The sequence below is a fragment of the Pelophylax lessonae genome (assembly GCF_965119305.1).
Source record: "Pelophylax lessonae genome assembly, chromosome: 5".
In the NCBI taxonomy this organism is placed as follows: Eukaryota; Metazoa; Chordata; class Amphibia; order Anura; family Ranidae; genus Pelophylax; species Pelophylax lessonae.
The window spans coordinates 227,929,728-227,957,406 of NC_138772.1; the positions used below are offsets into that span (position 1 = coordinate 227,929,728).

Genomic DNA, 27,679 nt, shown 5'->3' on the forward strand with positions numbered 1-27,679 from the left:
GCACAGGGGTGGGAATATTTGAGATATTTATACTTCAGGTGGCTTGTTCAATATTGGGTTTACTCAGAATTCCTGTGACTTTAGATATCAGTTAAAATATTTTGGTCCAAAAGCTTCGTAGATGCAAGCAGGACCACACCATTTGTACTAATGTGCCTATTTGTCCGCATTGTCTCCAACATTGATTAGTAACTCTGTTAGGAAATTTGGCCAATATGGTAATTATTTGAGATAGCTTTCAACCATTGATGGTTGGCAAAGGTTTGATTAAGTTCTTTCTCCCAATTTAGGAGAGCTGAGGCCTTGTCAAAGATGGTTTTTGAATGTAGTAAGTTATAGAATAAAGGTGATGCCCTTAGCTTTGGTGTCTTTAGAGTGCCAAAAAGACCAAGCTTTCTTTGGTACTTTCACAGATGTTAGGGTGTGATGACATAGAAAGGATGATAACCTGGCATATGTGAAGAATTTGGTTTTGGGTAAAGAGAACTTATATACCAAGGCCTGAAATGGGAGCAGTTGTCATTTGTCTAGGACGTCTCCCAGTGTGGTAATATCTAGTTCTTTCCACTTTGCAAATGAAATGTCTAGGATCAGAGGAGATAGAGATCAAGAGGGATAGGTACTACAGTAGGGTCTTGAAAAGTCTACGTGTTTTTGTAGGTAATTCCAGGCAAGAAGAGCTGCTGATACAATAGAGCTAATGGTTTGGATGGACTTCCCTGCCATGGTAACTGCTATCAGAAGGGAATCATGGGACTTTGGAAACACCCAGATTTGTTCTAGAGTACACCAATGTTTCCCGTTAATCGGTAAGAATCAAAATTTCAGTTGATGTAGAAGGGAAGCCATATCATAGAATAGTCTTTCACGTTTGGAACTCCCATACATACAGCTGACCTATGTTTAAATAGTACATGCTGGGGGGCAGCGCACTTCACCATCAGCCCAGATAAACTGTGAATGGGTTTTCAGTATGAATGAAAGATGAAGGAATGTGTATAGGAAGTGTCCTAAAGTAGTAAAGTAATTTAGGCAAGAAAAGCATTTTGTATGCAGCTAGTTTACCAGACATTTTCTCAACTGGGACATCTCCTGTTGCAAAGTGGAAATCAAAGGAAGAAAATTGGCTTTATAGGAGATTAGTGCAAGAGGTCGTCAGCTTGATGCCCAGATATTGTAGAAAGTCAAAAGCCCACTGATATGGCAAGGTATTTTGTAGTATTTGTATTGTGGGCTTGTCTATAGATAGGCCCATTACATTTGATTTAGAGGCATTTACTTTGTAATAGGAAATTTGGTTGAATAGGGTAAGAACCTTTTGTACTGCTGGGAGAGAGACCCTCGGGTCCGAGAGAGATAGTATGACATCATCTGCAAATAATGTAATGGTATGGTGTTTGTTATTGGCCAAGATTCCCTGTATTCTGGGATGTGTTCTATTTTTTCTGTCAAGGGCTCCATAAGTAAAGCAAAGATCAAGGGTGAAAGGGGGCACTCTTGTTGTGTACAATTTGTTATTTGGAATTCCCTAGAGAACATGCCCCCCGCAAAAAAAAATGTTGAACGTTTTGAATATAAAGCTAGGATTGCAGAAAGTATATCTCCCTCAAGCCAAAACTTCTCCAACACCCTCGATAGGTACCCTCAGTGTATTCTGTCAAAGGCCTTCTCCACATCCAAAGAGAAGCAGAGAAGGCCTTTTGGGTTTCTCCACCAAGTTAATGAGATTGACCATTCTTCCTAGTAGCATCAAGAGCTTGGCACCCTGGCACAAAGCCAACTTGATCATGTTTCACTAGATACGGTAAGAATTTGGCTAATCTATTTGATAACAGTTTAGCATACACTTTGATATCCACATTTAATAAAGATATTGGTCTGAAATTCTGTGGTACTCTAGGTTTAGGCAGTGTAATTATAGTAGCAGACAGCATTTCGAATGGAAAGGAGACTTGGACCACAGCAGCATTAAAGACCAGTAGCAGGGGAGGATGGGGCCGTAAGATTGATAATACTCCAAGGAATACCCAACGGGTCCTGGAGATTTATTGTGTGGCGATTTCTTAATAATAGTTTCTATTTCAGATAGAGTGAAGGGGGTGTTAAGAGATCACAAATCTGTTTGTTGAGGTAGGGAGAGAAATGGATTTTAAAAATGTATAGAATCTGAGGTTGGTTGGGTGGTAGAGGTATCTTGATTGTAAGTTATAGAATGAGCTATAATACTCACAACTCACAATATCTTTGGGGTTAAATACCTTTTGTCTTGTAGTAGGGTAATGAGATACAGGATTTTTGGTTTAGAAATGTTTTCTTTGATCTGGGCAGCTAATAATTTTCTGGCTTGATTGCCATACCGGTATGAATTAGCCTTTAATTCCCTAAGGGACTAATCATGCTAATAGAGCAAGAGGGATCGGAGGTCATGCCAGGCTTGAAATAGTTGGTCCCGAAGGCACTGGGCTGTTGAGAGTTTGTTGGCCGGTTCTAGTTCATGTATAGTATGAAGTAGGTCATTACGCTGCTGTGCTCTTTGCCTTTTGATCTTAGCGCTCATCTGTAGGATTAAGCCTCTGATATACACTTTATGTGTATTCCACAGTGTGAAGGGGTCCGAGATTTCATTAATTGTGAAAAATTCCCTGAGGGCGGCAGAGATAGTAGATCTGTGTTCAGGCTGGGAAAACAAATTTACATTGTTTCGCCATCCACTTGCTCTTGTTTTCGGCGCAGAACCTGTCACAATGATGGATATTGGCGAATGGTCAGACCACGTAATATCATGAATTTCCGATTTAAACCTGCATCTGCCTACTGTTACCGACCTGGCTTGCCTTGACTTCTCCTGAACTTTGCCTGCATTGACCCCAGCTTGTCTTTGACCACGCTTCTGCCTCTACATCTGCACCCGATCCATCTGCCAGTGTATGACCTGGTTTGCCTGACCCTGTTCCTGCCTACTACCCTGCTGGACTGCCTGCTGCTGTCTCTGCCTACTTTCCACTGGTGTCCACCCGGCATTCCTGCTCCGCTGCAACCTACTGACAGACTCGGCCTGCTCCTGTCTCCTGCTCAGTGGTGTCCATCCGGCATTCCTGCTCCACTTCGGCCCACTGACGGTCTTCCCCTGCTTGATCCTGACAGTTCATCTGGCTAAGCTACTATCAAGACTAATAGGCACTCGTGCCACTCTGCACTCCTGTGCAACCTGTCTGCTCTATCAGGGGCCCCGAGTCAGAGGTGTAAGAGAGGCCTTCCTCATCATATCAGGCTCTTCTACCAGGTACGTGACAGTACAAGACAGCCATGTCTGAGCCTGAACGAGGAACCTCTCCCATGGATGAACTGTGCCAACATCTGGCAGCTCTCATACAAGCCATCAAAAGCCTGCAGGAGGGTTACACACACGACTTGAGGAATGTGTCCAGGCTTTGTCAACATCTGCTTCTCCTGGTACTGCTTCTTCATCAACCACTCACGCTGAGGTACCCGCAGCATCCGCTGTTGTGATGCTACCATCTGAACCAAGAGTTTCTATCCCTAAAAGATTTTCAGGAGACCGCAGCAAATTCAGGTCATTCCGTAATGGCTGTGAACTTTATTTTGCACAACAACTTCACAGCTATTCACTTGAATCCACTAAGGTGGGATTTGTCATCTCCTTGCTGCTAGGTGAATCCCAGTCATGGGCCCATCACTTACTGGAACAAAATAACTCTGTGCTATCGACCCTATCTACATTCCTGGATGCTATGGCACAGCTCTATGAGGATCCACAGCTAACCACTACTGCAGAGACAGCTCTCCATGCGCTCCAACAAGGCCGCAGAGCGGCCGAGGACTATGTAACGGACTTTAGGCATTGGAGTGCTGATACCAACTGGAATGATGCTGCCCTCCTTTATCAGTTCCATTTAAGGCTCTCAGAACCCTTGAAAGAGGAGTTGGCCCGAGTTGGAGTTCCGAACTCTCTGGAAGCTCTAATCAACTTAGCCATTCAAATTGATCGCCGACTGAGGGAGTGCAGGTCTGAGAGATCTACCAGCCTGTCTCGCCCTGTATGGATGTTACCACGAATGGTCAGCACACCGGGCCCAGCTTCTCTAGTCCCAACAGCATCCACCTCTGACGCTACTGAACCCATGCAACTTGGTCTGCTTCGTCCCTCACTTTCACCTGAATAACGTCTGCACCGTCACCAGAATAATTTATGCTTCTACTGTGGGGAACCAGGTCATTATGTGAGGGCCTGTCCTGCCAAACTCCATTAGTGTCTGTCCATTTCTTCTATTAACCAGCCACTCCTGTCAAGAGACTCTACTCACCTAGCTCTTCCCATTTCATTACAGCTTCCAGGAAGAGCTATCCAGGTATCAGCCATAATTGATTCGGGGGCCTGCAGCTGCTTTATTGATCTGTCATTTGCTGCTCAGCATCAGATACCATTGCTGCCCAAGACTCAGAGACTTTCAGTCCACCTGGCTGATGGATCTTTCATCAAATCGGGGCTTGTCACCCAAGAGACTGTTCCCTGACCCACAACTACAACCACTAACCACAAGGAACTGTTGCGCTTGGAAGCTATTGCTTCGCCCTTGTTTCCCATCATACCGTGTATGCCATGGCTACAGGCACACAATCCTTGCATTAACTGGGCCACGGAAGGAATCAAGTTTGAATCAGTCTACTGTCAACATCACTGCCTGAAGGAACCTCACCCTCTGTCTTTGTTATGTACGGACTCCGATTCTGAGATATGTTCATCCGTACCTGCAGCATACCGAGACTTCCTGGATGTTTTCAGCAAAAAGGTGACAGACTCTTTCTTCCCACAGACCTTATGACTGCCCGATTGAGCTACTTCCTCGAGCTGAAGTGCCCTTTGGGCGGATTTTCCCTCTAACTGAACTTGAGCTTGTGGCTCTAAAGGAGTACATTGATGACAGTCAGAAGGGTTTCATCCGCCCCTCTACATCTCCTGCCGGGGCTTGCATCTTTTTTGTTGAGAAGAAGGATCATTTGTCTTTGTCCTATGTGGACTACCGTGAACTTAATAAGATTACGGTCAAGAACCTTTATCATTTACCATTGGTTTCTGAACTTTTTCAAAGACTAAGGCTGGCCATACACTATACAATTTTCTTATTCAATTTCCTTTAGATTTACCTTAAACTATGTAGTGCAAGGGCCTGCCTGACTGCATACAAATTGAAAGTGTTTAGGTTTGACCCTATATTACATGGTTTTGGTAAATCTAAAGGAAAGTTGAACAAGAAAATTGTATAGTGTATAGCCAGCCTTAGAGCAGCAACCATTTTCACGAAATTGGATCTGCGAGGGGCATAAAACTTGGTCCTCATATGGGAAGGTGACAAGTGGAAGACTGCTTTCCGCACCCGATTTGGGCATTTTGAATACCTGGTTATGCCCTTCGTTCTGTGCAACGCTCTCGCTACATTCCAACACTTTATCAATGACATTTTACAGGACTATTTGGATCTTTTTGACATTGTATACCTAGATGACATTCTGATCTTTTCTTCCTCTGTAGAGAGTCATCGGGGTCACGTCAGGAATGTACTTTCCCAACTCAGACAGCATGGTCTATATGCCAAACCTGAGAAATGTGAGTTTGAACGTCAAAGTATCCAATTCCTGGGCTTAATAATCTCCACAGAGGGTATAAGGATGGATCCCCAGAAGGTCTCTGCCATCTTGGATTGGCCAGCTCCCACAGACAAGAAAGGGATACAGCGCTTTGTAGGGTTCGCAAATTTTTATCGGAAATTTATCAAAGGATTTCCAGCCATCATCTCCCCCATCACACAACTGACCAGGCACAGCAACCGGTACCGCTGGACACTTGAGGCACAGTCTGCCTTTCAAAGCCTAAAAAGACTATTTACTTCTGCACCTATATTAAGACACCCTGACCCAGCTCTTCCATATGTCCTGGAAGTAGATGCCTCAGAAACAGCAGTAGGAACCGTGTTGTCACAAAGGCAAGGAGCCAAAGCTTTATTGCATCCGCTTGCCTTCTTTTCCCGTATATTTTTGCCGGCAGAAAATAAATTTTGATGTGGCAGACCGTGAACTTTTAGCGATTAAAGCTGCACTTGAGGAATGGAGGTATCTCCTGGAAGGGGCAGCTCACCCAATACTAAATTTTCACTGACCACAAGAATCTGTAATATCTGAGAACTGCAAAACCCTTGAAACCACGTCAGGCGGGCACTGTTCTTCTCGAGGTTCGCCTTTCACATTACTTACAGGCCTGGGTCAAAAAATATCCAACCAGATGCGCTCGCTCTTCCACAGGTTTGGCAGTTCTGAAGAACCTTCTCCTGACACTATTCTGTCTTCTGGAAACTTTCTGCTGCTACAGGGGGGATCTGCTGTCTCAAATCAAGCAGGTTTCTACTGGAGTTTTATCACCTCCCGCAATAACTTTACAAGTGAAAGATGGACTGTTATGGTGCAAAAGCAAAATCTTTGTACCAGAGAATGTGCGTGTTGCTGTCCTGGGTCGGTGTCATGACTATGTGCTAGCGGGACATTTTGGAATCAGCAAAACCACTGAGCTGACACAATGAACCTTCTGGTGGCCTAATCTGGAAAAGGACTGTAAGAGGTATGTTGAGGCCTGCTCCACCTGTATTCGGAATAAAAGCAACAAGACCAAAGCAGGAGACCCGCTTAAACCGCTGCCAGTTCCAGACAGACCCTGGGAGAAGATATCAATGGACTTCATTGTGGAGCTTCCTCCATCAGAGGGTTATACTGCTATCTATGTGGTTGTAGACCAGTTGACAAAAATGGCACACTTTGTACCCATGAAAGGTACACCGTCAGCCTCGGAGACAGCACGAATATTTATTAAAGAAATAGTAAGACTCCATGGGCTTCCTGTAATATTGTGTCCGATCGCGGGGTCCAATTCACCTCCAGATTTTGGAGTGAGCTGTGTGAATCCTTGAAGGTTGAGTTCTCTTTTTCCTCGGCTTATCACCCACAAACTAATGGTCAGACTGAAAGAACCTTGGAGCAGTATTTACGTTGTTTTTCCTCCTTCTCTCAAGATGACTGGGTGTCATTGCCGTTAGCTGAATTTGCTTATAACAACTCAAATCATTCTGCTACTATGCAATCTCCATTTTTTGCCAACTTTGGATTTTATCAGTCCTTCATGCTTAACGCATTCCCTGAGTGCCCAGTTCCTGCTGTTCAAGATACAGTGGTTTTCTTCAGTTCTAATAACAAATTGTTGCAGGAAGCAATTGCCAAAAGCACAGGAGGATAATAAGAGAAACTTTGATAAAAAGAGACGGGAAGAGTTAATCTTGGAACCTGCTTATCAGGTATGGCTATCTAATACAAACTTAAGTTGGCCTGCCCTTCAAGGAAACTTGGACCTAAATATGTGCGGCCATTTCCCGTGAAAAGTAGGATCAATGATGTTACATGAGTTAACGTTGCCAGATTCCTTCAAGGTTCACCCCGTTTTTCATTTAACATTATTAAAGCCTGCTATTTCAGATCCTTTTCCTAACCGAAATACGGGTCCACCTGAGCCAGTAGTAGTTGATGGGGGAAGAGGAATATGAAGTCGAAGCAATTCTGGACTGTAGGAAAAGAAGGAATCAAATTCAGTGCCTGATTAAATGGAAGGGGTATGGCCCTGAAGATAACTCATGGGAGCCTAAAAATAATATCCATGCCAAGAGACTTATTCAAGCATTTCGGCATGCCCAACCCAAAGAAGATGTTCCAGTTGGGCATCCGGAGGCTGCCCATTGTGGGGGGGGGGGGGCAATATCAGGAAGGACATTCCTATAGACAGAACGGCTGTTCTAGACAGCTTCCTTTGCATAGGCTAACGCCCATTGCTCAAGTGCACGCACCTGTTGCTTGTATTGACATCAAGGGGGCTTTTAGACTGAGCCTGTGCTGTGCTTCAGTGCGGTCTTGCCTGCAGCGTTCCCGTGTATACCTGTTACCTGTAAACCTGCATCTGACTACTGTCGCCGACCCGGTTATCCTCGACTTCTCCTGAACTCTGCCTGCATTGACCTCAGCTTGTCTTTGACAACGCTTCTGACTGTTCATCTGCACCTGATCTGTCTGCCAGTGTATGACCCGGTTTGCCTGACCCTGTTCCTGCCTGCTGTTAGTCTCTGCCTACTTTCCACTGGTGTTCATCCGGCATTCCTGCTCCGCTGCAACCTACTGACGGACTAAGCCTGCCCCTGTCTCCTGCTCAGTGGTGTCCATCCAGCATTCCTGCTCTGCTGCAACCTACTGACGGACTCAGCCTGCTCCTGTCTCCTGCTCAGTGGTGTCCATATGGCGCTCCTGCTCCGCTACGGTCCACCGACAGTCTTCCCCTGCTTGATCCTGACAGTTTGTCCGGCTAAGCTACTATCAAGACCAATAGGCACTCGTGCCACTCTGCACTCCTCTGCAACCTGTCTGCTCTATCAGGGGCCCTGAGTCAGAGGTGTAAGAGAGGCCTTCCTCATCGTATCAGGCTCTTCTACCAGGTACGTGACACACAGAGTCCTCCTGCATCTCCATTCATTCCGAGCCTCACTGGGAGATTTTGGCGAGTTGCATTGGTTAGGTGCAGGTGGGTCAAGTATGCCCCAATTCCTCAGGAGTTGCAAACCCTGTTCCAGAGATGAAATTGCAAAGGTGTTGTCATCCTTTGTGATTAGCAAATTAGCTGGGTATACCAATCTAAAAGGGAATGTGGTTATTTTGCAGAGGTTTAGTTATAGTTGCTAACTTCCTGCGCTGCTGCATTATGAAAGCTGAGAGGTCGGCAAAAAAATCACACATTTTGCAAGTCCTGTGGGAGTTTGTCCCGCTCTGTAGAGGCTTTCAACAACTTTTCTTTGGTGTGATAATAGTGTAATCTTGCAATTGTGTCTCTGGGAAGATGAGCTGGAAGATAGTTAGTTTTGGGCAATCTGTGGATACAATAAACCAGTAGATCTTCTAAGGGGGCCTCCGGAGTCATCTCTTTAAAAATATTGGCGAGATAGGCTTTCAGTTCCTGGGGTTTAACATTTTCTGGGATCCCCTTATTTTGACGTTATGCCGCCTAGTTCTATCCTTAAGATCTGCAAGTTTGGTTTAATCCACCGTAAATCATCTTCTCTGTCATTAAGTGCGTCCACCAGCTCATTAAAAGCGGAAGCAAATGCTCCCATCTTTTTTTCAATATGTGATACTTGATTATTCACATGGTGCAACTCTGCCTTAAAATTGTTGTGTGAGAGAAATGATGTCGTAAATGAATGTAGAGTGCTGCATAGAGACTAACATGTCTTTCAATGTTTTATCAATCACTGGCTTGTTAGAAGTTGGAAAGTTAGTTATAGAATCTTGCAACTCTCTGGTACCATCTAATGAGTAATCTAAGCAGCTCACCTCATGTGCTGTGGCAAGGAAGTCCTGTAGCTTCTGTTTGACTTTCACAGGGCTGGATGAGTAGGATGAAGTTTGTGAAAAGGATCCATTTTTGTAGTTCGATCTGGCATTCCCCTGGTTGGGATACTTGGGTGCAGAGTGCTGCACGAACTAGCGGCCATGTGAAGAGCCAGGAGAGCCGCTGGCGCCATCTTGATTGCTGACATGCCGAGGCTGAGGGAAGAAATCGGTCATCTTCCCTGGTCGACTTTGGTCTATGCTTTTTCCCATAGCCATCCCAGGAGTTGCCCAGTGTGGAGTGGTGTCAGTGCGGTGGAAACAGAGGCTCAGTTGGTGAGAGTCGCTCCGGCGGGTCCCTGCAGATCGGAGCTGTTCTTCTAAGCGGCCATCTCCGCTGCCAGTCAGCAGCGCCGCCCCCATAGCGATTAGTTTTAACAAACAATCATGTCCAGTCTATTAGGTAATCCTGTCTATTGTAAACAGACAAACAGCAATTGATGGACTTTTGCATCGTCAGTAAGTCCATTAAAATAATTTTAGGACGCAGCGGCTGCATGAATATAGATGGACATGTGACAGGCATGCAGTTGAGCAGCTCAAACGCAGACAGTGTGAGGAGCCTGAATTTTCTCTGCTGCAGTTCAATAACAGTGAGAAGTCTCCTCTCCACCGTCTAAATCAGGGGTGTCCAACCTGTGGCCCAAGACAACTATGAATGCTGCCCAACACAACATGGTAAACTTACATAAAGAAAGAAGAAAAATATGACACTATCTCTTTACTGAACTTTAAGTTTTATCTTCCTAAAGAAAAATCTCCCGCTCTTCACAATCGTGCCTAATTCATGTCCTCAGTTTTTGGCAGCACCTACAGTATCTCACAAAAGTGAGTACACCCTTCACATTTTTTGCAAATATTTTATTATATCTTTTCATGTGACAACACTGAAGATATTACACTTTGCTACAATGTAAAAGTAGTAAGTGTACAGCTTGATAATAGTGTAAATTTGTTGTCCCCTCAAAATAACTCAGCATACAGTCATTAATGTCTAAACAGCTGGAAAAAAAGGGAGTACACCCCTAAGTGAAAATGTCCAAATCGGGCCCAATTAGCCATTTTACCTTCCCGGTGTTATGTGACTCGTTAGTGTTACACGGTCTCAGGTGTGAATGGGGAGCAGTTGTGTTTTATTTGGTGTTATCGCTCTCCCTCTCTCATACTGGTCACTGGAAGTTCAACATGGCTCCTCATGGCAAAGAACTCTCTGAGCATCTGAAAAGAAAAGAATTGTTGCTCTACATAAAGATGGTCTAGGCTATAAGAAGTTTGCCAAGAACCTGAAACTGAGCTGCAACGTGGTGGATAAGACCATACAACAGTTTACAGGACAGGTTCCACTCAGAACAGGCCTAGCAATGGTCGAAGAAGTTGAGTGCACATGCTCAGCATCATATCCAGAGGTTGTCTTTGGGAAATAGATGTATGAGTGCTGCCAGCATTGCTGCAGAGGTTTAAGGGGTGGGAGGTTAGCCTGTCAGTGCTCAGACCATATTTCACACACTGCATCAAAAAGCCTCTTCTAACGATGATGCACAAGAAAGCCCGAAAACAGTTTGCTGAAGACAAGCAGACTAAGGACATGGATTACTGGAACCATGTCCATGAGTGCTCCTGGCCCTGGGAAGCTACAGTTTATTGAGGGTCCCATGAATGCCAACTTGTACTGTGACATACTGAAGCAGAGCATGATCCCCTCCCTTCGGAGACTGGGCCACAGGGCAGTATTCCAACATGATATCCCCAAATACACCTCCAAGACAACCACTGCCTTACTAAAGAAGCTGAGGGTAAAGGTGATGGACTTGCCAAGCATGTCTCCAGACCTAAACCCTATTGAGCATCTGTGGGGCATCCTTAAAACAGAAGGTGGAGGAACGCAAGGTCTCGAACATCCACTAGCTCCCTGATGTCATCATGGAGGAGTGGAAGAGGACTCCTGTGAAGCTCTGCTGAACTCCATGCCCAAAAGGGTTAAGACAGTGCAAAATAATGGTGGCCACACAAAATATTGGCACTTTGGGCCCAATTAGGACATTTTCACTTAGGAATGTACCCACTTTTGTTGCCAGCGGTTTAGACAATAATGGCTGTGTGTTGAGTTATTTTGAGGGGACAGCAAATTTACACTGTTATATAAGCTGTACACTCACTACTTACATTGTAGCAAAGTGTCATTTCTTCAGTGTTGTCACATGAAAAGATAGAATAAAATATTTTTCGAAAATGTGAGGGGTGTACTAACGTTTGTGAGATACTGTGTATTTGTGAGAAACCATTTTCAAGGATGAAGAACACGAAGGACAACATTAGAACCAAAAATATCTGAGGAGAACCTTGAGAATTGCTACAACATCCATTGAACCAGATATTGATGAGTTAGTTAAGGGTTTCCCAACTTTTTTCCAGTCAGGGCACCTTTGAAAAGTAATTTTAGTCTTGAGGCACCCCTGACAAAGACTTGGTTTACAATACTGTTTGGTGCGAATGCATGCAAATTCGCACTGGTTCTTGAAAAACAGACAAATGCTCTGATCTTTAGGGATGCCATTAATTCCTAATGGAAACCCCACACATTGGCAAACGTGGGATGTATTGGGTGTAGCGCAATGTTTAAGGATCAGGGGCTTCTTTCCTTGCATTTCTGCAGGAAGGGCAGCCCATTGAAATTAATGGGCTGCCCTTACACGCAGCACACATACAAAACACACGTGACCCGAAGGTTTGTTCACATGTGAGGTTGGAGGGGTGGTAAAACTATGTGGTTAAGCTGTTTTTACCACCCCTCAAATGCTCCCCCTTTAGCTGCAGAGGCAGCAGCTGTTGGTGTACACATGCTTTGACTGCAGCTAAAGGTATACCCCAAGGTGAATGGGGCTGCACTGCAGCCACCCTGCTATTGTGTGCATTACAGTGATGCTGCATTTATGTGGTTAAAACAGGTGGTAAGAAGGCAACATATTGCCTCTTTACCGCCTGTCAAATGCCTTTGAAAAATGATCTGAGCATGGATTGCTTTTCAGAGCAGTAGCAGTCCTTGCTGCTATTATGAAAAAGTCCTAAAAAAAAGCAGTTCTGATGGTACAGGAATAGGAGGGTCAGGGTTAAAAGTAACATACATACACACATACATACATATAAACACACACAGACACATGTACATATAGACACACAAACACATGTTTAAAGCCTTTTTTGAAAAGTCCAAGCACAGTACTTTCCTTTACACAGCCGGTGTTCCGTGAAAAAACCATACCCATGAAAATTCCCTACCCTCGTCACTTCCGGTGCACCTACGTCATTGAACAGCTGAGGAGCTTACTAGTGCGCATGCTCGGAGGGTAGGGAATTTTCACGGTAGTGTGTTGTAACGTTACACCGCATCAGCTGTTGCGGCGGTTACATTAAAACATCTCGGCTGCAACATGAATCATCTCCGCTCCTACCCCTGTCACTTCCCAGATCTTGGCTATGAAAATATAAAAATCACGAAGCCGAGATCTCCGTGATTTAGATTTCATACACCCTCCGCTTTTACATTTAGTAGCCGAGATCAGGGAAGTGACAAGGGTAGGAGCGGAGATGATTTCATGTTGCAGCCAAGATGTTTTAATGTAACCGCGGCAACAGCTGAGGCGGTGTAACGTTACATCACACTACCATGAAAATTCCCTACCCTCCGAGCATGCGCAATGCTAAGCTCCTCAGCTGTTCAATGACGTATCCGGAGCTGTGAGCATGCGCACTGCTCAGCTGTTCCATTACGTTTATGACAGGAAGTGACGTGGGTATGGAATTTTCACGGGGTATGGTTTTCTAACGTTACACCGGGTACTGCACTGTAGGGGGAAGCGGAGAGCACAGCGCACTACCCCTCCCTTTACTTTCACTTTGCTAAGGCTGACGGGCTCATCTGCCCTTCTCTACCATGGCAGCCCTTCTTTAACATGATCCCACGGCACCACTGAGGACCTCGGGAGGCACACTGGCTGAGAAAGACTGCAATATTTTATCAAAAGCAGCGCCAAATGTTGTATTTGTTTTAGGTCGCCCTCTTTTACTTTTATAATAAAAAAAACATTTAAAAAAAAAAAAAAACGAAGTTTAGAATAGGTACAATAACTACAGTATATCAGTGATCATTAACTTGTGATCTGCCTGAATTTTTTTGCTCAACAGTTTTCCTTATTGGTAGTGTATTTTATGTGTTCCCTTTAAGCTGCGCGCACGCGCGGCAGCGCAGTCTAATTGACGGTCCCGCGCAGCAAAAAATCAGACGGCGCAGACGACGTAAAGACGGTGAAGGTAGTGAGCTGAGCAGTGCGCCCCGAGAGCCCGCCCAGTGTGTGACAATAGCGAATGAAAATTTGCTATTGTCACACGGCTTTACAAGAGCTCTCAGAAGACCTACGATTAAGAATTGTTGACTTATAGCTGGAAAGGGTTATAAAAGTATCTCCAAAAGCCTTGATGTTCATCAGTCCACGGTAAGACAAATTGTCTATATATGGAGAAAGTTCAGCACTGCTGCTACTCTCCCTAGGAGAGTGGCCGCCCTGTAAAGATGACTGCAATAGCACAGCGCAGACTGCTCAATGAGGTGAAGAAGAATCCTAGAGTATCAGCTAAAGACTTACAAAAGTCACTGGCAAATGCTAACATCCCTGTTAGCGAATCTACAATACGTAAAAAACACTAAACAAGAATGGATTTCATGGAAGGATACCACAGAGGAAGCCACTGCTGTCAAAACAAAACATTGCTGCACGTTTACAGTTTGCACAAGAGTACCTGGATGTTCCACAGCAGTACTGGCAAAATATTCTGTGGACAGATGAAACCAAAGTTGAGTTGTTTGGAAGAAACACACAACACTATGTGTGGCGAAAAAGAGACAGAACACCAACATCAAAACCTCATCCCAACTGTGAAGTATGGTGGTGGGGGCATCATGGTTTGGGGCTGCTTTGCTGCGTCAGGGCCTGGACGGATTGCTATCATCGAAGGAAAAATGAATTCCCAAGTTTATCAAGACATTTTGCAGGAGAACTTAAGGCCATCTGTCTACCAGCTGAAGCTCAACAGAAGATGGGTGTTGCAACAGGACAATGACCCAAAGCATAGAAGTAAATCAACAATAGAATGGCTTAAACAGAAGAAAATACACCTTCTGAAGTGGCCCAGTCAGTCCTGACCTCAACCCGATTGAGATGCTGTGGCATGACCTCAAGAAAGCGATTCATACCAGACATCCCAAGAATATTGCTGAACTGAAACAGTTCTGTAAAGAGGAATGGTCAAGAATTACTGCTGACCGTTGTGCACATCTGATCTGCAACTACAGGAAACGTTTGGTTGAAGTTATTGCTGCCAAAGGAGGTTCAACCAGTTATTAAATCCAAGGGTTCACATACTTTTTTCCACCTGCACTGTGAATGTTTAAATGGGGTGTTCAATAAAAACATGGCAACATTTCATTCTTTGTGTGTTATTAGTTTAAGTAGACTGTGATTGTCTATTGTTGTGACATAGATGATGATCAGATCACATTTCATGACCAATTTGTGCAGAAATCCATATCATTTCAAAGGGTTCACATACTTTTTCTTCACTCTGTATTTCTGAGCATGTTAAAAATTGAGTAACCATCTGAGCACATGACACAAGAAGATAATGTGTCATGCAAAATGTGAAGTCATATGACTAATGCTTCTTGTTTCATATAAGTGGCTGTTTAACAATTGCTGACACACTTGTATGAGAGCTGGTTCACACTTCTCCGACTTGGGACACGACTTGTGTGCCCTCAAGTCGCCCCAAGTCTCTTGTCATCACAAATTCAGTGTAAATGAATGAGAGCCGTCTTAATATGCACTACTGAAGTCCCTCCGACTTCAGAAAAGGTTCCTGTACTACTTCAAGGCGACCTCTATCTGACTTGTGCACATAGCCTTCAATGGGAGTTGCCTCTAAGTCAGATCCTTATCTCTCTTCCAAGTCTCTTCCAAGTCTCTTCCAAGTCGCTTACAAGTCGCTTACAAGTCTCTAAACAAGTCTCTAAACAAGTCTCTTAAGTCACGCTAAAAAGTCGCTCCTTCATGGGGCGACTTTCTGGTCGCGGTAGTGTGAACCGGCTCTGAAGATGTAGTGTTGTTTGAATGTATCATTTGCCATGAATAAGAGCGGTGATGGGTTAGAACACCTGTAAGGTTTTGCTGCTGACCGAGGTTCTGTTAGATAGATTTTAGGTTCTGGGGACAGGAAGTGAGGGAAAATCTGCAACAGGGAAAGCTAGGACAATAAAAAGCTGATGGAGATTCTAGCATTTCCCCACTTAACTTAAAAACAAACATTACTTCTGTCTGTGTCGCTGTTGGACAGTTTGTCACTTTCCATCAGATGAAAAGAGGAAACCTTTCTAAACAGAGCCCCAAAGAACAGTAACACCCCACAGGTGTTCTCATAATTTCCCTTTCTATCCAAGGCTAAAAAAGGTTTTTTTACTATTAATAGTCTTTATAGTTTAAAAGCAGCAGCATGTTTTTTCTTTTTTTTTTTTTTTTTCAAAAGGCAGTTTTTGTCATTTATTTCTCTCATCTATGTAACACATTAGTTCAACTTGTAAAATAATTCAGGCTTTCCTAACAGGAAAGCAACTGCTTTTACCAGCAGAGTTGAACACAGACAGATAAAGCCAGATACAATTGACAAACTGACTTCGAAAGTGGCTCTCAAAAAAAAAAGAAAAAAATCTACTTTAAACATCTGTGGCCTCATGTTTGTAGGTAAAGTTGAAATTGCCAAGAAATGAGAAAGAGAAGCCTTTTGTTTTGCTCTCTGTTAAAGTCGAAGGAAAGCTACCACATGCCTGTCACACCCAGTTGCATAAAAACTAGCTACTTGTATCCAATTTAGGACAGCATTCTTAACTGTCCGCTTTCAAAAAATAAAATAAAAAATAAAAGTAATTTAAAAGTTTCATTTTTTAAATTAAAAACAGGTTATACTTACCTCTTCTGTGCAGTGGTTTTGCACAAGGCAGCCCAGATCCTCCTCTTCTCGGGTCCTCGTTGCTGCTCCTAGGCCCCTCCCTCCTGCCAAGTTCCCCCACAGTAAGCTGAGCTGCAGCTCCGTGTGTCTATTCAGAGACAGAGCTGCCGTTCGGCCCCGCCCCTCTCTCCCCTGATTGGCTAACTGACTTTGATTGACAGCAGCGGGAGCCAATGGCCCTGCTGCTGTGTCTCAGCCAATCAGGAGGATGAGTCCCAGAAGGCCCAGGGACATCGGTGAATAAAGATGGGGCTCAGGTATTAGGGGGTGCTGCTACACACAGAAGGCTTTTTATCTAAATGCATAGAATGTATTAAGAAAAAAAAACTTCTGGCTTTACAACTCCTTTAAACAGCCTAGAATGATTAGGACTAGAAAAGAGAGAGGAGGAGACATTTGTGAGCTATAGTTAACTGCTTAAAGGCAATCCTAATTATCTACCTGACATCATAGCCCTGCCTCTCTACCTACAATGCAAGCAATCTATAAATATCACCAGTGGCGAGCAGCCAGCAAATGGCCCAGAAGCTAGTAGAGATTTCTGGAGTAGCGGTATCTACTTCACCGATTTCCAGCTTCCAAAGGGGATCCCACAGGTATAGTTTATGCAAAGCTGGACCAATGTTACTATGTAAAATGATCAACACCTAAATTTCTTGCAAAATCTACAAAAAAATCAATTTTTTGAATTTAATTATTTTTCATTTTTACAACTTCTGAAAAAAGTTTATAATACTTTCTACATTGAAATGTATGTAAAGCCTAAACGTCTTCATTTTGGATAAAGTGGGAAAGGAATAAAACACCTGCCTGGATTTCTTTTTTTTTGGCTGTCTGTGTGTCATATAAGGGCTATGTCCCTTCACTACTTTTGCTAGAGATGCAACAATAATTTCCATCCTAGACAGTTGTCCCATGCAAAAGGTGTGGTCATTGGAAGATCCCGTTTACCACTTGTTCTGGGGACAACTTTAAAGTTTTGGATTGTCTCTTTTTTGAAGACAATAGTCACCAGTGCAAAGAAGTGTTGAATCTCCCCAATGGGGACACTGAGTGCAATAAAAGTTTGACAGAAGGTCTAACCCTATCCCACCCTATTCCAAAACATGTTTCCCTAGAGATACTCTTTTAAGTGCCTATAGATTTCAATATACAGTATTTGTCTAATGTGCATCAAGCTAAATCAACTCATTAAGCAAGAAGGCTACACTTATTGTAGCAAACTCACTTACTCAGGCTTGAACCCTTCACACTTTCAGAAGATCATCTGTCTTGAACTAGTAAAAGAAAACTCTTACAAAAAGGTGGGTGTAATATTTTGTAGAACCTATTAAAGCCCACACATTGAGCGTATTTACACTGAACACCAATGCAATGGATATTCAATTAAGGAAGGGCAGGTCTGAATTTTCTGGATCAATTTGAGGGGGAACATCACATGATGGGGGCTGATGGTGTCTAAACATGAGGGGGGCATAGTTAGAATAAATGATACTCAACTAACCTAAATTAAGCAAATGTTTTCTTACCAATGGCCCATTTGGTTCGCTGAATCGCTGAACTGCGAAGGCTGCTGTTACATTAGTTCCTGAAGAAGAGAGCAAATATAAACCAGAATAAATATGTTTTTTTTTTGTTTTCAGAAATAGAGAAAAGGGGGCAGAATATTTAGCTGCATATTTAAAACATACCAGTCGATGTCATTAGCAAACTAGGAAAGACTATGACTTGAATAAAAACACAATGAGACATTTGTACTCAAATTGATATTCATGAATTTAAATTAAGTTGTAGAGGGAGCTCATTCTATAGCTGTGATGTGTTTGTTAGGTCCTATGGTGACAGGCAAAAGCAGCTTGCTTTAGACATCAGTTTTAGACAATTCTGAGATCATGCAGAAATCAAGACCGGTGCATTTGATCTGCAGCTGACCCCTTTTGATCTGTATTTGCCCTGCTTTAGACTGCTTTTGCATTCACCTAAGACCCAAAAGGGAAGCAGGGTTTACAAAAATACAATAAAAATGTGGAAAATTTTGATATTCTGTGCTACGTTTCTGACACGTATAAAGGTTGTTCTAAGGGGCATGACCAAGATGGTCGACTGGGCTAGACGTCTAGGAGAGGAGCTCTGCAGCCACGTAGGGGGAAACTATCCTTTATACCCGTTCTGTGCACACCTGATCCTGCTTATGGCTCCCCTCCCCATACCCCTCGGTCAATGATGACACCGGATAGACATCAATCCGAACCCCGTCAACATGTAGAAACGCCCGCTAAGGTCGGTGGAGCGGCTGTCCATGTGGCAGCAGCTTTCAATGTGGTGAAGCAGACTTGGATCCGGCTCATACAGAACAGGCTAACTTTTCGGCCTTGATGCAGGCGATCACGGGCTGTCAGACCACGCTCACCATAAAAATTGACTCCCTGCAGCAAAAAGTGGGCTTGGTTAGGAAAAACACCGACTAACGGAGGTTGAGCACTGCGATGGTGAACCAGAAGACTCAGTTCAGTGGGATACCACACAGCCTCCCTGCACTCCCTTCAGGTACGGATGAAACAATTTGAGTCCAGGGCTGAAGATGCCGAAAATCGCAACCGGTGCAACAATCTCCACATTCTCAGCCTACCAGAAAGAATGGAAGGCGCTGGTCCTGCAGCCTTTACTGAATGGCTCCTACATACCCTCTTCCCCTAGGCAGCCTTTTCATCCTTCTTTGCAGTGGACCTTTGTTTTCAGGCTGTTAAATTTCAGAGACCGAAACCTGGTTCTCCGAGAGGCCTGGAAAAACTGGATTTTTGTCTTACCATAAAATCCTTTTCTCTGAGGTTTATTGACGGACACAGCCTCATATCTGATGTTTATTGACGGACACAGCCTCATATCTTTATTCGATGGATGGGTTATGCTGCGCTTCCTAGGAGTAGGACACTGGGCAGAAAAGTGTTAAAAAGTTAAAACAGACCTTTAACTACGCCTATGGGGCAGTCCCATGTGGTATACTCCCACTTCCTGCTCTAGAATCTCAGTTTAGTAACAAGCAGTGTCAGAAGAAAACATAACCCAACTCCACAGAGGGGTGGGTGCTGTGCCTGTCAATGAACATCGGAGAAAAGGATTTTACGGTAAGACAAAAATCCAGTTTTCACTTTTGTTCATTGACAGACACAGCGTCAGATCATCATTTGACGGATGTGACATCCCAGAGCAGTATCAGCATGAGGGGTGGGAAACAAACACAGCAAGAAATGGTTCCCAAGAGGGCTAAATCTAGCCAACCAGGTAAACCAAGAGCTCAACCAGGAACAACTGGAGCTCAGGTACCAGAAAAAAAAAAAAAAAAAAACACCCTCAAGAGGCAGAAGTATCTGCCGCAACGGTCTGTAAAACCTTGTGGCCAAAGGCAGCATTCGCAGATGCAAAAATATCCACTTTGTAAAACTTAGTGAACGTGTGTACAGACGCCCAGGTGGCCACTTTGCAAATCTGAACCACTGATGTCTGATGGCGGAAGGCCCAAGAGGCACTCAGCATCCTCACAGATGGAGTCTTAACAGAGAAAGGAGGAACCTGACCCTTAATGGAATAGACCTGCATTACCATCTGCCTGATCTTTCTGCAAATGGTCGCAGCAGACGCAGCCTGTCCCTTACAAGGACCCTCTGTAAGAAACAAGGAATCAAGACTTCCGAATTGACACCCTGATGGCCCGAACCACATGTAATGAATGCAAAGCCACCTCCTTCGGGTGCTTAGGCTTATGACATAGCGAAGGTAACACAATGTTCTCATTCAAGTGAAACCCCGAAACGACCTTAGGAAGGAACGACTGCCAGGTGCGAAGCACCACTTTGTCCTGATGAACCACCAGATAATGCGACCGACAGGACAACGTAGCCAACCTTCTGTGACAAGGTAAGCAAAGGAAATTCCCGAATATTCTCAAATGGAGGTCTTTGGAGGACCGACAGTACTAGGTTGAGGTCCCACGGAGGCACTAGGGACCGCACCGGGGGAGCCAAATGGCGAACTCCCTGCACGAATGTGCAAATCAAGGAATTCATTGACAACGGTCTTTGGAAGAAAACTGCCAAAGCTGAAATTTGGCCCTTAATGGTGCCCAAAGCCAATGTTGAACAACACCTTTTTGTAAAAACTCCAAAAGATGTGATACCAAATAGGAGCAGGGCCGATATGCACTTTCTCCCATACATCTGTATCGGTGTTTGGATTTACCGATATTGCCGTTATTCCTGACGTCATCCCGTATGTTGCGCCATGCGCCTCCGTGCACTGGACAGCTCTTAAGCCGCCTCCCTCTGCCTCCTTACAGTGTCTTTTACCCGCCGCTGCCACACTGGACAGGAGTCTCTGCAAGTCTGCATGTTTCAGAAAAAGAACAGGTGGCTAAAATCTGACGGAAGATCCCAACTGCTGGAAAAAGTAATCACAGAGAAGATGGTGACTGATAACCAGCCATTTACAATAGTGTCTGACTCTGGATTTAAGCAGTTGATGTCCATACTTGAGCCAAGGTACACACTGAATTGTGACAAGTTTTATCAAACTGAAATGCTGCAAAAGATTTACCAAAAGGTAGTTGACAAAGTTAAGACTATGCTGCAACCAGGGAATTCTGGCAACTCACTCTCATTCACGACGGACTGCTGGTCAGGACAAACAGAATCACTTATGAGTCTTACATGCCACTTCATTGACAGCGGATGGACAAGAAGGCATTTGGTATTAAATACAAAAGTGATGCAAGGATCCCACACTGAGGAGTACATTAAAGAAAAGTTTCTAGGCATGCTAGAAGAATAGGTAATCACCAAAGACCGAGTGATGCTTGTGCTGCAAGACAGTGGAGCGAACATTGTTAAAGGTATGAGACTTGCTGAAGTGTCAGACCTCAGTTGCATGGCACACACCCTCCAACTGGTGGTAAATGATGGTCTGTCAAACCAGAAAGCTTTGCTGGACATTATTACCATGCTGAAGAAGTGCCTACCCAAAAATAAAACTGATACAGGTTGTTCCAACACGATGGAAATCAACGCTACACATGTTACAGAGGATGCTGGAGCAGAAGCGAGCTCTCACTATATATTCTGGTGAATATGGACTTGGAGGACATTCTTGCTCTACTGCAGATCAGTGGGCCATAGTAGCCAACATTATAGAGACGCTCATACCCATTGAGGAAGTGACACTGGAGGTGAGTCATTAAGACTCATCTGTTTCCTCTGTCATCCCATGTGTGAGAGTCCTGAAGATGCTTCTTCAACAGAATGAAGGATCCAACACAGGTGGCATCAAAGCATGTAGGCAGGCCATGCGGGACAGCCTCGCCAAAAGGTTTGAGAAGCATGAGGAGAATAAAACTGTTGTGCTTGCATGTCTTTTGGATCCTCGATACAAGAACCATTCTTTCTCCTCTGATGATGTATTGGCCAAGGCAAATCAATGGCTGACCGAAGATATTTAAACAGAAGGTGCAGGAGGTTCATCCTGAGGAAAAGAAAAGTCAAGGACAAGAAGAGAAGGTTTCTGATGTGGAAGAGCAGGATGCAGGAGAAAAATGTCCCAAAAGACAACGGACAGAAGAGAAAATTAATTGTGGTCAAATAGATGTAATGTTCAGCGTTTTTATTGGGGCCTCATGCAGAGGATTCATCAGAATCTGCAATAATGAGCCTGGATGATGAACTTCATCTCTATTTGAAGGAACCAGTAATTGACAGAAAAAGTGATCCTCTTCAGTGGTGGAAAGAAAATGAGGCACGCTACAAAAGACTTGCTTCTCATGCTAGAAGATACCTTTCTGCTCCTCCTTCCTCAGTACCAAGTGAGCATGTTTTTAGTGAAGTGGCAGCAATTTATGAAAAGAAAAGAAGCCGTTTAACGGGTGAACATGCTGAAATGTTATGCTTTCTGCACTAGAATATTGTTCTACTTAACGGAGTATTGATTTGAAAGTGTAGTAGTAGTGTCTGTCCAGTGTCCACCAGTCCACTGAGTCTGTCCAATCCACTGTCTAGCTTGTGTCTATATTTTTTTCTAACAGTTTTGCACTGACTGCGCTGCAGTCAGTGCAAAAGTGCTAGAAAAAAAAATAAATAGACAGACAGTGGATTGGAGTCAGTGCCAGTGGACTACTGCTGACACCAAGCTATGCAGTGGAATAACTTCCTTACAGGATGTCTCCAACTTACAGGCTGACCTCAATGCACTGTTTCATTGGGCAACTATGTGGCAAATGAGGTTTAATGTTGATAAATGTAAAGTTATGCATGTTAGTGCAGTAGTGATTTAAAATGATTGCAGTGAGTGAGTGCCCTACTGCAGCGGTAGTACAGTCCAATCCACTGTGTAGCTGTTGCAGTCAGAGCCATACTGCAGTGCAGAAGATAGTCCTCCACTGACTCCAGTCCGCTCGTTCACTGAGATCCCCCTGCGAGTGACCGGCGGCTCCGATGTCCGCTGGTCACTCACGATCTCCCGCTGCAGAGGGAGAAACACAGCCGTCTGTCATTCTCCCTGATGTAAGAACAGAGACTATGCGATCCTGCTATGTAGGATGGTAGGTCTCTGAGATTACATCACAAGCCACGCCCCTTGACAGTTAGAATCACGCCCCTAGGGACACACTTAACCCCTTGATCACCAATAAAGTTAATCCCTTCCCTGCCAGTGTCATTTTGACAGTAACAGTGCTTATTTATAGCACTGATTACTGTAGTAATGTCACTGGTACCCCCAAAAGTGTAAAAAATGTCAGTTAGGGGTCCGATCTGTCCACCGCAATGTCGCAGTCCCGCAAAAAAAAAAAAAAAATGACAAATCTTTCCCATAGTTAGTAAACGCAATAACTTTTGCACAAACCAATCAAAATACACGTATTGAGATTTTTTTTACCAAACAAATGTAGCAGAAAACAAATTTTTTTTTTTTTTTTTTTAAATTTCATATAAAAAAAAAATTTGAAAAATATTGTTATTTTTTCAAAATTGTCGCTCATTTTTTTGTTTATAGCGCAATAAAAAAAAAAAAAAAAAAAAAAAAAAAAAAAAAAAAAAAAAAAAAATCGCACAGGTGATCAAATAGACGTCAATTTTGTTTGGGTACAGCCTCGCACGACCGCGCAATTGTCCGTTAAAGTCACGCAGTGCCGAATCGCAAAATAGGGCCTGGTCTTTGAGCAGCCAAATCTTCCGGGGCTTAAGTGGTTAATAGATTTGAAGAATTTTTGGGGGGTTTGTTCTATCTTTTGCAATCCATTGCATTTTGAATTTTTGCGTCCTTAGTTTCCTTTCCTTTACATATTCTGTTATATTCTTTGTAACAAATAAACAATGATAGTGTTCCTTCATTTTTATATTTTTTATATTAAATTTTGGTGTTATCGCTCTCACTCTTTCATACTGGTCACTGGAAGTCCAACATGGCACCTCATGGCAAAAAAATCCTCTGAGGACCTGAAAAAAAAGAATTGTTGCTCTACATAAAGATGGCCTAGGCTATAACAAGATTGCCAAGACCCTGAAACTGAGCTGCAGCATGGTGGCCGAGACAATACAGCAGTTTAACAGGACAGGTTCTACTCAGCACAGGCCTTGCCATGGTCAACCAAAGAAGTTGTGTGCACGTGCTCAGCATTTTAAACATTAATGGCTGTGTGTTGAGTTATTTTGAGGGGACAGCAAATTTACACTGTTATACAAGCTGTACACTCACTACTCTACATTTTAGCAAAGTGTCATTTCTTCAGTGTTGTCACATGAAAAGATATAATAAAATAATTACAAAAATGTGCGGGGTGTACTCACTTTTGTGAGATACTAAAAATGGATTTTTGTAAAATCTTACCGTAAAATCCTTTTCTCTTAGCTCATTGACAGACGTAGTCCTCGGTGATTCAGCACCTCCGGGTTATGCTGCCCTCCACAGGAGTAGGACTAGACAGGAAATAAAATGCTCTGGCCACACCCTAGGGGCAGTCCCCGAGGGTATATCCTCTCTCTCTCTGCCACAGCAAATCAGTTATGTCACAAAGCAGTGTTTAGAGAATTTAACCCAACCCAACTCCAAAACAGAGGGGCGGGTACTACGTCTGTCAATGAGCTAAGAGAAAAGGATTTTACGGTAAGATTTTACAAAAATCCATTTTTCTCTATCGCTCATTGACAGACGTAGTCCTCTGTGATTCAGCACCTCCGGGACGTCCCAAAGCAGTACCACAAATGAGGCGTGGGAAAAATGGAAATTAAATCCAATCTAGAAGGCCCAACCAGTGCCAACTAGAAGTTTTACAATGCTCATCCTCAATGATGAGACTCAACAAAAAATTTTTCAACAGAAAAAATCCTCGAGGTAGACCTCCGGTCTCCTCAAATTGCGGCCTGCAAAACCTTGCGGCCAAATGAGGCATCCGCCGATGCCATCACATCAATTTTATAAAATTTTGTAAAGGTATGTACCGACGACCAGGTGGCCGCCTTACATACCTGGACCACTGACGCCTGATGGCGGAAGGCCCAGGAAGTACTGAGCGCTCGAGTGGAGTGCGCCCTAACAGGGAACGGAGGACTCTGACCCTTAATAGAATAAGCCTGTACCACCGTCTGTCTAATCCATTTGGCGATAGCCGCAGCAGATGCAGGCAACCCCTTTCTGGGGCCATCCGTGATCACAAAAAGTGAATCCGTCTTACGGAACGATTCCGTAGCCTTCAGGTATACCCTGATTGCCCGAACCACATCCAAGGAATGCAACGCATGTTCCCGATGATGATTGGGCTGAGGACACAAGGAAGGTAGTACAATATCTTCATTCAGATGAAAATCTGAAACCACCTTAGGAAGAAAGGATGGCTTAGGATGAAGTACTACCTTATCCCTATGAATCACTAAGTATGGGGACTGGCATGATAAAGCAGCCAGTTCTGACACCCTGCGTGCAGAAGTGATAGCCACCAAGAAGGCCACCTTCTGGGATAAAGTAAGCAAGGGAATCTCCCTGATGTTTTCAAAGGGAGGTTTCTGTAGAACCGACAAAACCAAATTAAGATCCCAGGGCGGTAAGGGCGCGCGGACTGGTGGAGCCAGGTGCCGCACCCCCTGGATGAAATTCCGCACCAAGGACTTGGTAGCTAAAGGTTTCTGAAAGAAGATTGCTAATGCTGAAACTTGACCCTTGATGGTGCTCAAGGCTAGTTTCTGCTCAACCCCTTTTTGCAAAAAGGCCAATATTCGAGTCACCGAATAGGTACGTGGAGGAAATCCTAAAGATTCGCACCACGCGATATAAGTCTTCCATGTGTGATAATAGACTCTGCTGGAAGTCGCTTTCCTAGCCTTAATAAGGGTAGGAATGACTGAAGCTGACAACCCTCTGTCCTTCAGTACTTGGGTCTCAATGGCCAGGCCATTAAAACCAGCGACTGTAAAGCACGATGGTAGATTGGTCCTTGAGACCGCAGATACTCCCCGAGACGAAGTTCCCACGGAACGTCCGCGACTAGCATGTCCAAGTCGGCCAGGCCGGCTTGACGAGGCCAGCCTAGAATTTCTAGGACCACTGGCGCTGACTGGATCTGAACCAGGCGACCCTAGAGCTATCTGGCCCCGACCATCCGACAAAGTCTGGTCGTTTTCTGTTCCCACACATTTATCAGACACCTGATTCCTATCAGGAACGGTGATCTTTCCTGGTTGAACCTCAGGGACCGAAGTCACCTGGCTAGAGACTTCTTGGTCTGTCTGGTCAACCAGATCCGATTCCTGTGGGGAATTGAGACTAATCTTTGGAAAAGGTAAAGGAAAAGATCTGTTCAGGGAACGGTAACTACCGCTCCCTGTAGTACTTAAATGTTGGAAGGGAAGAATCGCACCGGTAGCAGTAGTCGATGCTCGATCTAATGTTCTGAATACCGGTGAAAACGTCCCCCCACCCTCAAACCGGGTGGGGGCGCACCTTCAGGCTGTGTAATCCTTTGCTTCGGGTTTGGCTGAGTCGGTCCTCTGTTTGTCCGACCAGCCCTTCTTGAACCCTCCTGAAGGAGTCTTGCCTTTCCCGCTTGTTCCAGCCAGGCGTGCGAACCCTTTATGGGCGGTAAAGAAAGGTCCTCGCTTGTTACGAGGTCCCTTAGCTTTAGCAGCCTGTGGCAAGAAAGTGCTCTTGCCCCCAGTGGCGTCCTTAATGATCTCATCTAGGGTGGCCCCAAATAGGCGATTCCCCTAAAAGGGGAGATTCGTCAAGGTCTTTTTGGAACCTAGGTCTGCTGACCAGCATTTTAACCACAGCACACGTCTGAGGATTACCGCTGACATAGATGCATGCCCTAATAGGGGGGTAGCATCCAAGGCTGCGTCACAGACAAACTGTAGCCCTTGTATAATCTGTTCCATCAAATCAGATGTTCCCTGGGGGATATTTCCCCCTCAGGTCTTGGCGTACCAATCTCGCCCATTCCATTAGTGTCTGGGAAACTAGACCAATAACAATTACTGGTCTAAATGCTGACCCTATCAGGGAGAAGATAGTGCGGGACTCCGCTTCCACCTTTCGATCTACCGGATCCTTAAAGGACGAAGTGTCCTCCACTGGGATAACCGTGGCTTTATTCAGCCTGGAAATAGGTGGATCCACCACTGGTGGTACCGTCCATTTCTTAATGAGGGATTCCTCAAACGGATAGCGTCTAGCAATACGCTTGGAAATAGTAAAGGTACGCTTAGAATGCTCCCATTCTTCTTTAATTTTATTACCAAAACACTTGGGTACAGGAAAAACCTTCACCGTTTTGATGGGCTTGTTAGTACCAAAGGGAATCTCAGTTTCAGTTGCCTCTGCCGGTAAAACCTCAAGTCTTAAGGTTTCCCGCACCGCCACAACTAGTGCGTCCACCAATGCTTCTTCCTGAATTATGGCGGAAGAATGATCGTCCTCCTCACTGTCTGAGGGAACTTTACCTGAGATAACAGCCCTTGCAGAGGGACCTGCAGCTGCAGTGATCATCTCTGAATCTGAGTCAGAGGTGTCAGATGATATAGGGGTAGGCGGGGGTCGCTTTCTTGACCCCCGTCCCTGACAGGCCGTCTCCACCCGAGCCACCAAAGACTCCAAAACTGATGTA

The 27,679-nt window shown here is 44.4% G+C and overlaps 1 protein-coding gene across 2 annotated transcripts in view; it reads right to left on the reverse strand.

The window, feature by feature from the left end:
• GLB1 (galactosidase beta 1) overlaps positions 1–27,679 on the reverse strand; it is a 149,060-nt gene that overhangs the window by 61,402 nt on the left and 59,979 nt on the right. For both annotated transcript variants that reach the window (XM_082259525.1, XM_082259526.1), the window contains one exon: positions 18,072–18,130. In XM_082259525.1, the coding sequence (XP_082115651.1) occupies positions 18,072–18,130 (59 nt within the window). The remainder of the gene's footprint in view (positions 1–18,071; positions 18,131–27,679) is intronic.